The following is a 17,087-nucleotide window of genomic DNA, read 5'->3' on the forward strand; positions in this document are numbered from 1 at the left end:
GCATTTCATTGTGTCCCATTGATGAATTTCAGAATCATGAAGAAGTTCTTAAAGAATTATAACTGCTCGTAGAAGCTACCACTACAGCAAAAGTGAAACAAATTCCACCTACTTTGCAACGGTGATGCCTTTAGTAGGGATATGATTATATTGTGTTAACATACTTGGTGTTTGTTGTGGGAATTAATATCGTATTCATAAATACATACATTATACATTTTGTGAATATTTTAAAATTACATGATTGAGCATGACACCATTTTTTTTTAATTTGTCACCATGCAAGTTGTAGATTAAGATATTAGTTTGATTTCTAACATCAGAAGCATGATTTCCGCAAACTAGGCCTATAAGTGTTTCATATTTAAGATTATACAGATGAGAGTTTGCAAAAAACATGACAACCATGACTATATGATGAAGTACAGTGACGATGTAACCATACACACAAAAATATTAACAACCACACACAAACACAGATTTGATGTAAAATAAATACCTTGTTTGGAACACACGATATTCTGAATAAACCAAATTCCCGTTTAAAGCAGTTCTCGTCTTAGTCCGCAGAGTAGATAACGTCACTGCTATTATGGAAATATGGATTACAATGTGTAACTATACTCCTTGTCCTGTCTTCATAATCTTTAGTCAATGTTTATACTTGTCTTTCACTTGCCGTATTTCTGTAAAAGAAGCGTGTAACCCAAGGCTGTTAAAGTTTTGTTATCGCGGTTATCTTTTCTTCAAAAATTGAATTACTGCATGTGCATTGAACTATATCTTAACTTGCTATTCCAACAACTGCAGGAAGTTAATATGGAAGTTAAGATTAGGAAGTTAACATATTGGAGACAAATGCCGGGACATACAGATGAATAGGCATTCACCCAAATAGTGGTACCGTGAATTCAAAATTATACATATCATTCCATATGTCATCTTCTTGAAAGTGTGAACTATAGTAAAGAAAGTATATTTCGATAGCTATTGATATTCGCCCATTTTGTAAAAACAGAAACAAGCAACTATGTTTAGCAATATAAACGTATTGTAGATGTTTACCTGATATATCTATGTCATTTGGGTGAATGACTTGTTTGCTTGTTTGTTGTTGTTGTTGTGGATTTTCTTCTTCTTTTTTTTTTTTTTTGGGGGGGGGGGGGTTCCGTCGATGACCAGAGCGTCACATGTCCATAATTATTCTATAGCTTCAATTTTTGTGATAAAACATTCAAAACGTACATGAATTACCTTTACGAAGTATAGACATTTTTTTAACCGAGTCATCAATGTCAAAAACCTCCCTTTGTTCTGCCTAGAAGTTCGTGCTGAATCACATGGAATTTATAAAAGGTGCTCAAGGGACGTGGCAGAATATAGGCGGTGCAAAGTTTTTAAACCTGGGTTGTGCACACTCAAGCATTTTTCCCCATAATTATAAACTCTCTTTCATTTGCACAAAGTAGCCCTGTCAGATTGGGGAACTGATTTACACAATGACCCTGCTTACATGTAAAAAAGCCAAATTGCACGAAATACAGTAAATTATAGTAACAACACGTATTACAAACTGAATGCAAGTTTAGATAGAGATCAGAATATAAAAGTTTAGCGTAAGTCGTATACAAAAAAAAAAATCGAAATAACCAACAGGAAAATGAGTATGTGTTTATGATTTAACTTGTAGGTTAGACAGTACGTTGTTATGTCATCACATTTGTACAGGACAACTTTTTCAGATCCAGCGACTTGATATGCAAAACGGCCCTGCTAACAAATCAAGAACAGTATACATAGATAAAAATAGCACAAGAATACATTCAATCATAGTAATAATAGTAGGAATAAGACATTGCGTAGATATCATAGAATAGAGAGAGAGAAAAAAAAAACAAAATTAGTGGATTTTATTAATTCAACTGGTTTAATAGTTTATATGTGATATATATTTATATATATGGGAGTACCAAGAATAATGTTTTTGTTTTATTTTTTAATCTGAGAAGATGTCTGGACAGCCCATATTCAGCTTCGTTAAGCTGGTCTTCCATAGGGTCCAGTTGGATGTGAGGTGAGACCACTTCACAAGGTTAAACACCCTGATCTTTGCGATGAATAAATGACACGGGATCTTTAACGTGCATGAGTTGTTACTCTCTCATACACGGGACCTCCATTTTATGTCCTATCCGAGGGACAGGGTGTTTTGACTCTTGCTAGAGGGGACGGTATGCTTACACACAACATTGCTAGGTCCAGACTGAACTCTCGTGTTCGAACCCGGGCCTCGTGATCGTGAGACAGACATGCTACCGACTGAGCCAACTCGCCGCCCAGTGTGATCATTATTGGTCAGTTGTGGAAAGAAATTGACATGTCGTCTTGAAGATGGTGATATGCAGGTTGTTCTGCATTTCAAAAAATCTATCGAAAAGCGGGATATTATGACATCTGCTTGAACTATGGTGCTGTATTGACCTTTCAATATACATTATACAATACTTAGTTTGGATTTTGAGATATATATAAAAAAAAAAGATGCATTTGGCATCTTGTACATATGTCAGGAGAGTTCTTAATACTATCAAATATTTCAGATGATTAAAGGCTTTATGCATAAACAAGTCAAATGGAAGGTATTATCTCTCTGGAAAACAGACTACTAGCGTGATTAATTTCATGATTATGTACGTGCAGAATTCTTCATCCAACACAATCCTTCCATATCTGGAATGCGTCGTAGTTTAGCCATAATGCATTGAGAAGATAGTTCCCAGCATAAACCATGGTCAATATGTAGGGTATGAGACCGTTATACAGTATAATCACGACCTTTCCTCTTAGTTATTCTTGTATAAGCCTTATGTAATCAATAGTTTTCGAAAATTGCACGTTTCAATGTGTTTTTCAAATTTATGAAGACATTAAAGATTAATAACACAAGATGTTTCAACATGGTAAACGTGTTCCGTATTACGTCCTTCATGTTGTGTTTGTCAAACTTTCTACCCTTATTTCAATCCAGAAAAACTGCTGGTATTTAACACAATCTAGTTTACTGTGATGTAAAAAAAAATATTTATGGTTTAGTGTAAAAACATATACCCCTTGATGGTATAAGTCTTTCCTGTCTGCAGAATAACCATTGACTACTAGATTCAAAACAACCAAATTCAAACAAACAATTCATCTAACAATGATTCATATATTGAAAATATAAGATCTATGGGACTACAAGACTATATTTTCAACTGTGAACTGATGAAAGTTATTCCTCAGGATTCTCCTCTTCAGACGAGATGAGAACCCATTATTCAAACATTTTGATATTCCAATAATAATGATATTTTGATATAACAATAATAATTATTTGATTCTAAAACTGTAATGAACGATCTGAGTTAAAATGTGTGAGCTCTGGTTCATTTGTTTTAAATAGAGAAAACCGTTCTTAGCATCATCAAATAGAAGTAACGACAGTGAATCATGACCGCGATCAAAACTGTCACAGACCAACAGTACATTGAGTTTACATTAATACAAAGCCATGATATTTGGTGTTTGCCTGTTTGAAAATATTATAGACATATGTGGAGAATAGTGGCAAAAGATCACATTTACTGTAGGAAGTCAAACATTTTCAAATGAATCAACATGTTGCATATCACCGACAATACACACCTTCCTCCCATCCACTAATAGTTGATATAGTAGGCTTGCTAAGGGCGAAAAAAGAGGTGATCGCTGCATTTTATAGTACAAATGTCCTATTTGGCAAACGTGTTCCTCGGTACAATGGGAATCTTTTCATCTAAAGAGACAATCTGTATCTATGCAAATAAGCTGTAATTTGCAGAATTCATGCAAAATACATCTAATAATGATAAAAAAATATATGTGCATCCAGCAGAAATACCTAATTTGGTAGAAGTATTCTATAGAGTATGTGTAAACATTCCTGCAAAACTTGATTTCATACCTATGTAAATAAACATGAAATTCGCATAATTATGCGAGTTATGCGAATTGATTTATAAACAATGAAACCCCCCTTAAATCTAATCCTAGATAGATAGTACCCTTTAGAAATACTCTTTGAAACAAAATGAGGAAAATAATTTGAATTATTGAACCATCTTTACCAGCTAATTTACATAATTGCTGAAGAAAGTAAAGCAAAAGCATTATTTTTAAAGTTTTTCTTACAGTCTAAGAAGTGCATTTTATGATGAAAACTATCAAAGTAGTATGCATATTCTTTAGTCAAAAGGAAATGGTTTGTAATATGTAAACACTATTGCTCTATGCAAATACCGCCTAATCAGCATATTCGGCATACAAATACCCGAATGTACCAGAAGTCAGTGGTCAAGGTCGGCTTAAGAAATGGTATAAGTTTACGCGATAACTCAAGACTGGATTGAGCAAATTTCACGAAACCTGGTCCAAGGATAACGTATGACGGGGCAATTAATTAAGCATGTTTGCAAGTAAAATCGGAAAGTGGTCAAAGGTCAAAAAGTTCAAGGTCAATACTAAAATAGCATTATTTCCTCCCATAACTATGCAACGTCTGAAGGTATTTTCTTCAAACTTAGTGATTGAATACGATGTACTACCAAAATAAGATTATCCAGAGAGTTTCAGATCAAGGGGTCAAAGGTCAGGTGAAAATGTTAAAATTGTTCATTCTTTTTTCTCTATCTCGCAAATGGTTCAAGGTGTCTTAAGGAACTTGGTTCTGGCAGGGATTTTCCAGGGAATTTAGGGGTCAAAGTTCAGGAGTCAAAGATCAAGGTCAATTGGGCCCTCAAAATTTCGCTATTTCCCTCATATTTTTGCAATGCTTGTAGGATTTTTCTTGAAACTTAATATATACATGTATTACCTAATGGATATTCTCTGGGAAATGAAAGTGCTGTAGTTCACTTTTTCTTCCATATCTTGAATATGAATCAAGGTATCATGAAAAGTATTCCATATTTGTGCATGTTCTACCTGACAGTAATACCCTTGTTGATTATCGAAAAAAATGTTAAGCCCTCCCCTCTCAATATTTTTGTTTCCTCTTGGTGAGTAGGAAAAGACATGCAATTCAGTGACATGGTATAATCATCAACGTCATTGCATTTAATGTATGGGTCGCATGAAAGTTGATTTTTATGCACACATGTAGAACCTCTGACATTCTTACCTTTTACATTTTTACCTGTGTATTTTTTATTTTATTTTAACTTCTGACATCTGTACACAAAACCAGTTAACATAATTTTTTTTAAAGCTTCAGGATAAGGTAGGCCATGATCATCTATACAGGTATAAGCTGATATGTGGTGGAATATAACGTTCTTTGGACCGCCAGGGAGTTACATTATCCCACGGGAAAACAATCACAACCAGGGAGAATATGACATTTACGATCCTCGTAAACAGTAGCATGTGACAATCTGTTGAAAAATCACATCCTAGTACTTGTAAAGGAAATCTAAATACTCTTTTATGGCTATGAACATATTATTTCTGCTTTAATTTATGGTTAAAATTGACTGATTTTAAGTCAGCGACTACGATTATTTGACTTAAAGTATAACATCTCCTATAATGTTCACATGACAATTTTTGCATATTATTGCCTGATCAAAATGTAATCGTGTATAAATTTCTTAGTATAGTTGACTGAGAGAAATTCTTCTTTTCAGAAACAGACTAGGTTTCTAACTCAAGCTTGTAAGTTCTTAATGTGTGCCGATACCCAGGTTGCATCCACATAATTTGCATAAGTTTATAATCAGTTTGATGTAAAAAGCCTCTCATTCGCCTGGTTGCCAACAAAATACAATGAAAATCAGAATTCACACTTTCACTATGGTAGTGTTTTTCATAATGATTTTCTAACCATGACCTCAGTTGTGTACTATTTGCAAGGGAAAAACAATCCTTTTGTGAGCAATGTTGTTCCGATTTGCATATGTTGGCCCTACTGTTATATTTGCACAATCATATTTAAAGAGTGTCACTATCGATTCCTATTTTCCAACCCTGCAAAGCATTTATGCAATGAGAGAAAATTGATAGCAAAAATTATTTCAAAGATCGATATGTTTCGAAAATTCACGTCTTGTATACTTATTTACATAATTTATGCATAAAATGCCTAGGTCAACTAAATAACATGGAAACAATCTAAGCAACGGAAAAGTTTTGTGAGGATATCGTCTTATTCTACTAGCTTTTTGGATATTAAGTTTAAAGCGATTTAGAACATTGTCACATAATGGCTTTTTGTTTGTTCTGATTATCTATATGTAGGTATTGATATGCATATTACGCAAATAACAGGTTGTTTGCATCGAGACATTTTGTCTCTTTAGATGAATCATTTGCTTTTGACCCAAGGAACATCCATCCCAGGTTCAAACTTTCTACTACAAATCCAGTGCTTAATAGATTAGAAATTCTTTCAAAAATGTAGATTTTGGCACAACAACTTGCGTAATAATGCCAATTTTATGTTTATTTACATAGGTATGAAATCAATTTTGCAGGAATTGTTTCCACTTACTCTATAGAATACTTCTACCAAATTAGGTATTTCTGCTGGATGCACATATATTTTCTAATAATTTTCATAATGTATTTCTGCATAAACTATGCAAATTAAGGCTTATTTGCATAGATACAGAGTGTCTCTTTAGATGAAAAATTTTTAATTGCCTTAGGGAACATCTGTGCCAAGTAGGACATTTCTACTAAAAATACAGCGTTTACCTCCTTAGCAAGTCTACCTTAAAGGGAAGCAGTCCTGAGATTTTCACTGTACTGATAATTAAGAAGAGTAAAAAATATAAACTTTCACCAATTTATACGCTTGGACATCAAAAATTGTCTCCGTACGCAATTTTTGAAAAATAATTCCTGCAAGCGATCGTGAAAGAGCCGGCAAAAAGATGCTACGTAGTGCATGCCCTACTCACCAAGTTGACAGCCGTGCCTCTAAAAACCAATTTAAGTGTTCAAATGATTAGTTGCAATTTTATCATATAATGTGAAAGTTTGTGGTTTTATAATTTCAAACAAAATATTTCAAGCTTAGATATATATAATTTACGAAAAATTAATATTGTAAACATAAATTTATATGTATTTTTAAACCAAATATACCATGAACTTGACATCAAATAGGCACGGTCGTTTTCTAGCTTCCGTCCGTGTTGCATACTTCATAGCGTAGAAACCACTCTCGCGCGCAAATCCTTACCATACCAATGTATACACATACACAGTATACACTCGACTCCGTCCAGTCGATTTTGGCATTCAAACCGAAGATAACCTGTGCATGAGAGAGTCGAATTCTTCAAAGAAAACATTGTTTGTATCTCAATATTTCTGTAAGTAGTCAAATAATCGCCTTTCCTCGAAAAAAAAAAAATATGACGTGAGCCGGGAAGGGTAAACACAGGGGGTCGTAGGGATATGATTTCGCTCCACTTTGCCGTGCATGTCCAGTCGGCACTGGCAGCAGCTAGCTCAGTGGCACTGTACTGCAGTCCAACCCCGGCTGCAGGCCCGCGGTAAATTAAACATAGCTAGCCACTTTCCTTACCTCTCTACGCTTTTTTCCCTCGGTTCTCTTCGAAGTCGATGCTCGAGGTGTTTCTGTTTTATAACTCATGTGAGCAAATGGTAAGGATTGCATCTGGTTTCAGGAGTTTTCTCGGTTTATAACCGAGGGCCACAGCCTGCCGGTCCACGTAGAAACATCGCTTCACAAATTGTCCACGCACAGGTAGGTCACAACACGATTTCGAGATTTTGTAGGCCCTAAGTTTCTTATGTTCGGCATCGTTGTACCGATATTTCCCAGCCATACAGCTCACCTTTCACGATACCTTTGTTGGTCTGGGACGGAAAAAAAGATTTTCCTGGGAAATTTTCTGCACGATTCGAGCAAAACTACTGCTGTAAGATAGCCTGACCAGACGACGCTGAATGCGGTCGCCCCTTAGTGTACTAGCAGGTCTGTGTGGAATCGTTTCTACCTACAAATATGTACACTCTGTACGTACTATAGAACATGCATGAGCGGCGACAGGTAGGGCTGCAGCTGCGCTTGAGACTGGAAAAGTGCGAAGGGCAAACCGCGTACGGGGTGCGTACGCGTATCTACCGTAGATCTATCATCTAGTTGTACCGTCCACACGTGCGAATATAATACACAATACATACACACACACACAAACACACACACACACACACACAACGTAGAAACAATGTCAAATACGAGTCGGAGTAGCCACCGACGTCTTCATGCATCCGGGTAAACTAGGGAGCGTACGGATAACGAGCAGAACACGGCTGGGAAGAGTTGTGCATCGACGACGTATGACTCTCCGCCAAGACTTGCTCATTAGCATATTCACCATGCAGAGTCACACTTTTTCAAACAAAATGTACGAGCTTATTTGGTGATTTTAAAGTTTGTTTTTGGTGAAAGTAGTTCATTGGAGGTACCGACAACAACATATTTTTTTAAATTTCGTGAGGACTGTGTCCCTTTAAGAAGACTCGGGCATCTTGTGTCCATGCTTTCTTTTATTTGTCAAGCGCTTCTGCTTGATATTCTCCCACATGTGCTGACTATTTTCTGTCGCTCCGTGATGAGGTCCTCTTTGGTTAAAATCATATAGATCCCCGAATCCTATACGTGGACATGTAAGTCTACACTAACAGCCTCGCGCTATAATAGCTGTCAAATGTCACTATGAGATAACTCCGATAAATTGCGATAAACAGCTAGCTTGGAAAGAAGTAAACCCCTTTATTTTATTCGATTACTTGCCAGCAGGAAAAAAAAAATAAAAAGCTGATGAAGCGCCCTCTTTGATTCCATTTGAATATCTATATAAGTTATAATACACTAGACATAGCATTGGCCTCAACAGAGAGGACGGACGGCTTGGGCATTCCTGTGAGAACATCACAAAGCAGAACTTGAACTACAAAAAGGCAATAGAAGACTTGAAGATGCAACCCAAACCTTAATGTTATAAACTATTTCGACGTGACGAGAGGCTGGACACAATAATTAATCTTCACAAAAAAGGTTTTCCCATCGAGAACTGTGTGTGGATCTCAACACCAGAAAACTACCCTTTTACTGTTATAAAATCTAGCCATATGATTTTGGGAAGCCCCTAAATTGTATGTAGGGGCCTATACGATTGTCGTTTTGACCGTGTACTCGAGTATCACAAAACCCACATTAGAGTCGCCGTGACTCAAATAGGTGAAACCGGTCAACCTAGTCAATCTTAAGCTTTTCATATTTACTGAAAGAGCAATTCTAAATTGTTCTTAAGTTTCGGATCATTAAAACAAATTAAATAAATGCAGACCTATTGTTTTTCTGTTTTTGTAGGGTTGACCTCATTGTTCCACTGTCTAGAGATTCAATTGTCATACTTGTGTTGCTGATTAATTGTGTAGGCACCCTACATTATATAAGACACATGTTGTAGGTGTCTATTAGAGTCCGTCGATTATACCATGTAATCTTTTATCAAAAGTTTGGCGATTCATGTAGGTCTATACTTTTTTTTTGGGGGGGGGGGGGGGGGTAGAGATCGGACATTCCATTCAAGAAGTTATGACTTTTTTACAGTTTCTGGGCAGTACTGGTGGACTGTTGAATGAGAAATACACAGGTGATGATGTCACATGCGCAGAACGACATAAGAAAAACATAAACAGAAATAAAAAATAACAATTTTTGGGAAAAAAATGCATTCTCTAAACTTTTCACTGACATAATATTATTCTCCCTGCTTTCTGAAAGAGGCAAGTAATGTGCCGTCATATTATGCTATATAAAGGAAAATATATTGAATTTTCATTTCATTTTCTTGATATCTTTGTACACATATGATATCACAACCAGTATTAGTCTTCGTCATGCAACCGGGGACTTTTGAACGGATTGCAGTGGACCCCCCCCCCCCCCAAACAGCCTGGTATGAACTCCGTCACGCGATAGTCGCTGAGGGTAGATGTCACGCAAACTTCCACTGATATATTCTACTAATATCACTTGAATATTGCAGTATTCTCTCAATCCACATCTCTATGTGAAGGAGAACTTGTCCTTCTCCTTGTCCTCCATTCATGAAAAAAAAAAAATGTCAAAATAGGCCAGTCAAATAAAAGAATAAAATGCAGCCCCAAGCACTATACATTTAAAAACTGACAAAATATTGAATAAGATGGCATCTAAGGCCTACAGAAAATATTAAGCACAGTGAGAGAGCACATAAAAATTGGAGTAGGTAGTGATTTAGACACAAAAGCAGAGTTTTTCATGATAGGGAGTGTGCACTGGTTTATTTCCTTTGTCGACCCCAAAGTCCAGCCGATCGTTCTTGATTAAATCTACTTTGTACGTGCGCTTACACTGCAACATAGGGCCTACATCATATACGACCTATCTTCATGCCCTCGTGACGTTTGCTCGCACGAAATCCTGTAGGACTTACCCAGAGTATAATGTTCGCGGGGAATCCCCGTTTTATGGACATTCTGTGTATACTTGTGCATGTTTGATGTGATTGACCGCCGGTTTGAGATTATTCAGCATTAAATGTCAGGTTTTGATGGCTATCATAACATCATGTTTAAATCGCGTGTGTAAAGGTTCAACTTCCCTTTGAAAATGTACAGGCATTCTTGTTAAAGCAAAATCTAATGGCAGCCATTTTGTGGAAATTTCTACGGATCAGCTATAAGGTCACGCCATCGACAGGGAGCTCGCACGTAGGTCTTTGTGCGCCTCGTGAACGGTAAGCTCTATTGGTACGGTAGATCAATGGTAATTATAATGCTATAATGAAGAGAAGACGAATGGTAATTTGAATAATAAGCTGAAGGGTAAACCGATGCTGTGGTGAATGGTTAGATTCAGTGGTGTAGTGAAGGGTACGATGGTAATTGGAGTGGTGTGCCAAAGGATAAACCGATGGCATGCCGAATAATATGTTTGATGGTAAGTGGGACGTCTGCTTCAATGGTATAGAGAATGGTATACCAATGGTATGCTGAATGGTATGCTGAATCGTTCTTGCATCAGTGGTATAATGAAGGGTAGACCAATGGTAATTGGGGTGGTGTGTTAAAGGGTAAACTAATGGTATGTTGAATGATAAGCTAATGCAGTATGTGGTATAATGAAGGGTAGACCAATACTGGTTATTTGACTGGTATGCTGAAAGGTAAACCAGTGGTAGACTGAATGGTATTTTGTGAATTATGGTCAGTGTTATGCTGACTTGGATGTTCCATTTTTTTTAAATTGGTTTGAATGGCAATTTTGAATATTTCATGGTAAAAGAAGTCTGAATGATAAATGAGTGGTAGGGATACATGGCAAATTCTGAAAGGTTCTATGAATTGTGTCTACCATAGGAAATAAATGAACGGTAATGCCAATGGTATAATATCCTTTTCTTTTTCTTTTTTTGTGTGTAAGGGCAAGGACTAGTCAATCATTTATAACAACCAACAAGAACAACTGAGTGCAGGGCACATGCAGTCTCAGGCGTATAATGGCACGTGGCTGTTTACTATCTGTACCTAATTGATTCTTTATTTCATATTGATCACCTACAACACGGTCTTGCAAGCCTTTCTTTACAATAAGTGCTGTTATGTGGTTGACTGAAATAAATGATTAGAAAATAAATGAATACAAACACCTTAAACCTGGAGGTATCAGTATTGCTGCTAGATGTCTTCCCCTTTGAGCCTTTAGCTTGTAACAAAAATCCTCTCCCAAAAGGTTTGGAAGGATTTACAAATTCTTTGTGAAACAGAGCAACTATACAAGACGAGACTTGTGAGCTAATGAAATATATTGAAAAGCAAAGAAGATGATAAAATATGTAAAATTGATTCAAATGGACTCACGATTCAAACTGTTGAAAACGCCATATTTTTTTAATATCTCAATTTTATTATTCGATAATTTCTCCCATGGGAATTTTTACCAGAAAAGAAAATATTTGAAAAATAATCCAAACATTAACTATTTACCACATTGAAAGACGGACTTCTTCAAGGTCAGAATTGTCCTACTTCGTGATATCATTTGGTGTTTGACTACTACATTTAATGTTTATTTATCTCAGGGGGACTAGAATACTGTAGCTATATTGAACATTTTTTTTTTTCAAAACAGTAATAAAAGCATCACGTATTCACTTAAATGAAGTTCATGGTGACTTTGCAATATGCCATCAATTGATTATAAAAATCACACGAAGTTTTAACGACAATTAAACAATCATTCATCATTCATGCTTATGTAAATATCTTTTTCATACGACTTATTGCCTGGCCAGTGCAAATTTCTTGTTGTAATATGGATGCAGAGGAGCAAATTTATGAACAAAATATCGCTGTTACACTGGTAATATATTCGTGGTGCGCAAGGTGCTGATCACCTTAACTTCCAATGTAAGGCTTATATACCTTTATTATTTGTTATAATTAATTCAGTATAAAATGACGCTGCTACAAACTCCGGAGTTACCAGTACCACTTTAACTTGGGTACATATATCTTGTGGTGATGGGGAGGGGGTGGCAAGGGTACCAAACCCCCATGAAATGAAACATTATGAATGAATGTAAGGGTGTAGGAAAAGCAAGAGATAGAGTGAGAGAGAGAGAGAGAGAGAGAGAGATAGAGATAAATAAATAAATAAATAAGAAGCATGGAGAAGCATAAATAACGGCAACCAGAAGTTGTTTAAACAGAATATTGACCTCTCTGTAGACCTTCGATTAGCATCATGTCCCAAGTTCTTGAAACCCTCATCACTGTGTATAATTATATAGTTATGGTTTACTTTACCCTATACATTTAGAATAATGCACTTTGTTATCATAGTGCGCTATTATTTCTTTGCTTGATACACATGGCTCAAAGACTGTTTTGTATATTCATTCTTTCCTCACAGAGTTTTTGATTTTATGGAAAGGAAAAAGATTTAACAAAATGTGTTACCAGAGGACCGTGACCGCTTTTGCTATCTTCACTGCATGCCTTATGGTAATCTGTACAGAAATTGGTAAGTTACAAAATGGTAACACGGTAGTTATTGCGACACTTAGATAAAAACACATAATTTATGAAGATATGATAGTTCATAATTACACGCAATATGCATTTGTTCACATTACTTTGTTTTCTTCTCTGTCTTTTTTTGTTGTTATCATGAAAGTAGAGACTTAATTGATAGGTGTAATTAACACTAAAGTAACCTTTTGGATGGTTTATTTTTGTTTCAAAGGTGTGAAATGTATTTTGCTTCGTCTATTTTTTTTCTTCTTCTTCTACTCAAAATCATGATATAAACTCTGGACAGGTAAATGTCAATTTATTTTCTGTATAACAATAACAATGAAAAGGATCCACGATGTATAATATTATCGTTTTCATTCAGTGCCAATCAGGTTAAAGGTCAGGTCCGCACTGTCTCTTTACTTGTCATTACGTATACAAAGCAATCGATAGTAAAGCACTCAAATAAATATATAAACATAACTGATTTTATCAAATAAAGTCACCTTGTGCAAATCTAGATGAAATTTGGTAAAGAAGGGTCTTAAACAACCACATAACATGATACAAATATAAAATTGTCATTTCAAGAAAGTTTCTAGGACAGTTTAAAATGGCTCAATGAATGTTGCCAGGAATGAACTAATTTCATTGATCTTGGAGAGGAGGGGGTCTCTGGGGGTTTCAATGTACAACATAAACTTTGGACTGAAATGTGTTTATAGTGTCATTTGTGTTCAATTGTTGAACAGATTGTCAGATTCCAGATGACGTCGTGGTTGTTGATGGTCATTCACTTTTGTTAAGAGGACTTCCAGGGAAACTCAAGTGTCAGTTCTCCGTAGTGCCACAGGCAGTGTACTGGCTGAAAGGTGATCACTGTACGAGAGAAAGAGTGTTATATATTTATTTTTGGCTCTTGGTTATAATTTTGGTGATTTGACGCACCCATAAAGCGAATTTAATAGACACATGTCATTCTCCTATCAGGCACAACCTAGCTTTTTCAAATAACCATGCTTTTCGTCTTCGACTATCATAGTAAAAATGTGAGGCAAAATTAATTTCGAGCTTGTCTATTGTATGGTTAAAACACACACACACACACACACGCACGCACACACAAAATTGCAACAACAACAACAACAACAAAAAGGCAAGCCAGTAAGGAAAGAACACACATACATCAGCAAAGAAGAGCAATATCAAAGGTTATTTTTTTCCTTTTCTAAGAATAAGAATGAACTTGTATTATTTTGGAACAACGCCGGGAGAGAAGCAGATATCCGTTCACAAGTACAAAACATGCCGACTATGCATTATCATTATCGAGCGGAAACAAAATTATCTTTAGGAGATGTCCAATGTCTGTTTGTTTGTTTTTCGTTATGTAATCGAACATTGATTTGTTTCAGAGGAATACAGGACCGATAAAACAATTATTAGGACAATAAAATTGTCCACCACTACACGTAATCTACAGGACTATACTTCTTCGGTTATCATAAAAAGCTATTCCCTAAAAATACGACTCTGTAGAAAAACAAGATCTGTCCTTCCTCCGACAACAGTTTCCCTGTTTGTGCCTACTTTTGCATTTAATGTGCTCATAATTGTAAGTAGAAGTGAAATCATCTATGACGCAGTATGAACGTCTTTCCTTCATTTTCTCTTGTCTCTTGCCTGACCTTGCCTCCAGAACCTACTCCAAATTCTGTCACCCTTTTGGTTAGTTTGTATCGGAATGTGACCGATGGTAGCCGCTACCGTAGTGGAGAGATGACGATCGACTCAAATTACTCGCTGATCATCCACACAGTCAATAACGAAAACGCTGGGCGATATTACTGCAGAGTGGCTGATGTCAGGAACAACCTTATTCAAAACTATACGGATGTGTCTGTCACAGGTTTGTTCGTATTGTATAAAATTTGAATAAAGATGCAATGCATCAACAATGCATCAATACATGCAAATAGTGACTATTATCCTTACTTTGTAATCTATGTCTGGGCTGTAAAGATGAAGGTGGCAACCATTAGGGTATTCCTGAAAAGATTTATATACAAAATAATTCGTTTGCAAGGCTATATCTCTCGGTCGATCGCATCTAGCTATCAAGCAGCTTGAATACTATTCTAATTTCCGGAGTAGTGGAAATGACGATTCGAATTCAAAATAATCGTCATTTCTAAAGTTGCAACAATTAGACCTTACCTTCATGAGTTTGATATGATTTGTGTCAGTGGAAGTAATTGACTTTCTTAACTATAGTACAAACATTTTCCGAACGAAAAATATGAAGGATAATGGTGCTGAGAGACTTAACAAGAAATACCGTTGAAAGTTTATTACATATCTCTTATGACGAACATATACTAGTAGGTAATTCTTGTAACGCTGGCATAATATTATTGATGACGTGAGTGTTTACAGTATGCTACTTGCATGTTCTTAGGGCTAGCTGATGGTACCAAAGTGTGTTTGTTTTGGATTTCATTCCAGACCCGGATTTCCTCACGGTCGATGAATGTTCGAGTTCAGACTGTTCCATTAGTTACAACGGAAAAGGTACAACACTGCAATGTCAGGCCGTTAACGTGCAGCAGGAGCTGATCAACTTATACTGGCTTCACAATGGAGTGAATCAAAAGCAAAATCTTGTGACTGTAAGCAACAATAATGGAACACAGAACATCTATGCCACGGTAACGCTAACACCAGATTTAACTGGAACATTTGCCTGCGTGGCTGAAATAAAGTCCACCCACTCCGAAGTGAAGCGGATATCTGTATCCATTCCGACTCCAATCCCTATCTCGGCAGTCGCAGTCGCGTCGACGAAATCGCCGATCAATCAACCGAAAAGAATCAGTATTGGTATTTAATCATTTTTTGTTTTTACTTGATTAGACCTCCACTATGTCGTTCATGTTGTATTATTTTACTTTCCAACGAGAATGATTGTCAGTACCTGGATATAAATGGTAGACCTGTCTACGTTCAGAAGTGTAAACATTTAAAATCGACATTTACTAGTTTAAAACAGGCATGAGTAGTGAACTTTGAACCTTGTTCAGGAACTTGAATATTGACGAGATTTTTCAATTCCTTTATCACAATGCATTCCTTTGGTTATTCAGATAAATCTGTTCTTCTTTTCTTATTATTGATTTCTAATTAGTTACTCATAATTTGAAGAGAAAGTGATCATGTTCCATACAAACTAGTGTATAACGAATATAACAATTATACTCTCTGGAGTGCAAGAAGAAACAGAATCACGCCGCTCTCCTGAGACTAAAGAGGGCGAAGTGACAGACATAAGTAATTTCCAATGATTGCTACAATGTCAAAGATAATCGAAACCATGTTGTAACAACAGTATACGTTAGCAACAATAGTGTACGAAATATCCATAAAACAAAAGTATGTGTATGATGTTGAGGGGGCTAAATCACAAGCATATATTGTATTTATTAGGCCCAAAAATGTAAACAGATTTAAAAGTAGGCTGAAAACTAAAAACGAATGAAAAGAAAACAACTACAATTCATGCTGAAAGTCCGCTTTGAGAAAGACAATAAGCTATCGAGGGAGAGATTATACGAGAGAATGCTTGGAAAAATGAAGATGAAACAAATATCATGGACTGTGGGTCTTGCATAGATTTATACAGATCTCTTTCAAATATGCTGGTTCTAATGCAATTTGCAGGTCGATCTGTGTTTACCCTATGCCAATCAATTTTCCGATAAATCGTAAGTGCGCAGTAGTTTGCAGTTTACAATCAACAATAGCTTCATCTCATTTCATTTATTTCAATCTCATTTTTTTTTCTTTCAGCAAAACATAACAGAAAGCAAATCAAAAATTCAATAACAAGCATTTATACATTACAAAATATGGCAATAAGTGGTAATCATCAAACTGCTAAAGATATGCACACATACTGGAATCACAAACTT

General features: G+C 36.0%; 1 protein-coding gene across 1 annotated transcript; it reads left to right on the forward strand.

Moving 5' to 3' along the window:
* Positions 1–13,053: 13,053 nt before the first annotated feature.
* Positions 13,054–16,007, forward strand: LOC140229868 (uncharacterized). Its single transcript, XM_072310079.1, has 4 exons — positions 13,054–13,126; positions 13,872–13,991; positions 14,819–15,028; positions 15,625–16,007. The coding sequence occupies exons 1-4, from the start codon at positions 13,054–13,056 to the stop codon at positions 16,005–16,007; spliced, it is 786 nt and encodes a 261-aa protein (XP_072166180.1).
* The last annotated feature ends 1,080 nt before the right edge of the window (positions 16,008–17,087 follow it).

This window comes from Diadema setosum, chromosome 6 (genome assembly GCF_964275005.1).
Source record: "Diadema setosum chromosome 6, eeDiaSeto1, whole genome shotgun sequence".
Taxonomy (NCBI): Eukaryota; Metazoa; Echinodermata; class Echinoidea; order Diadematoida; family Diadematidae; genus Diadema; species Diadema setosum.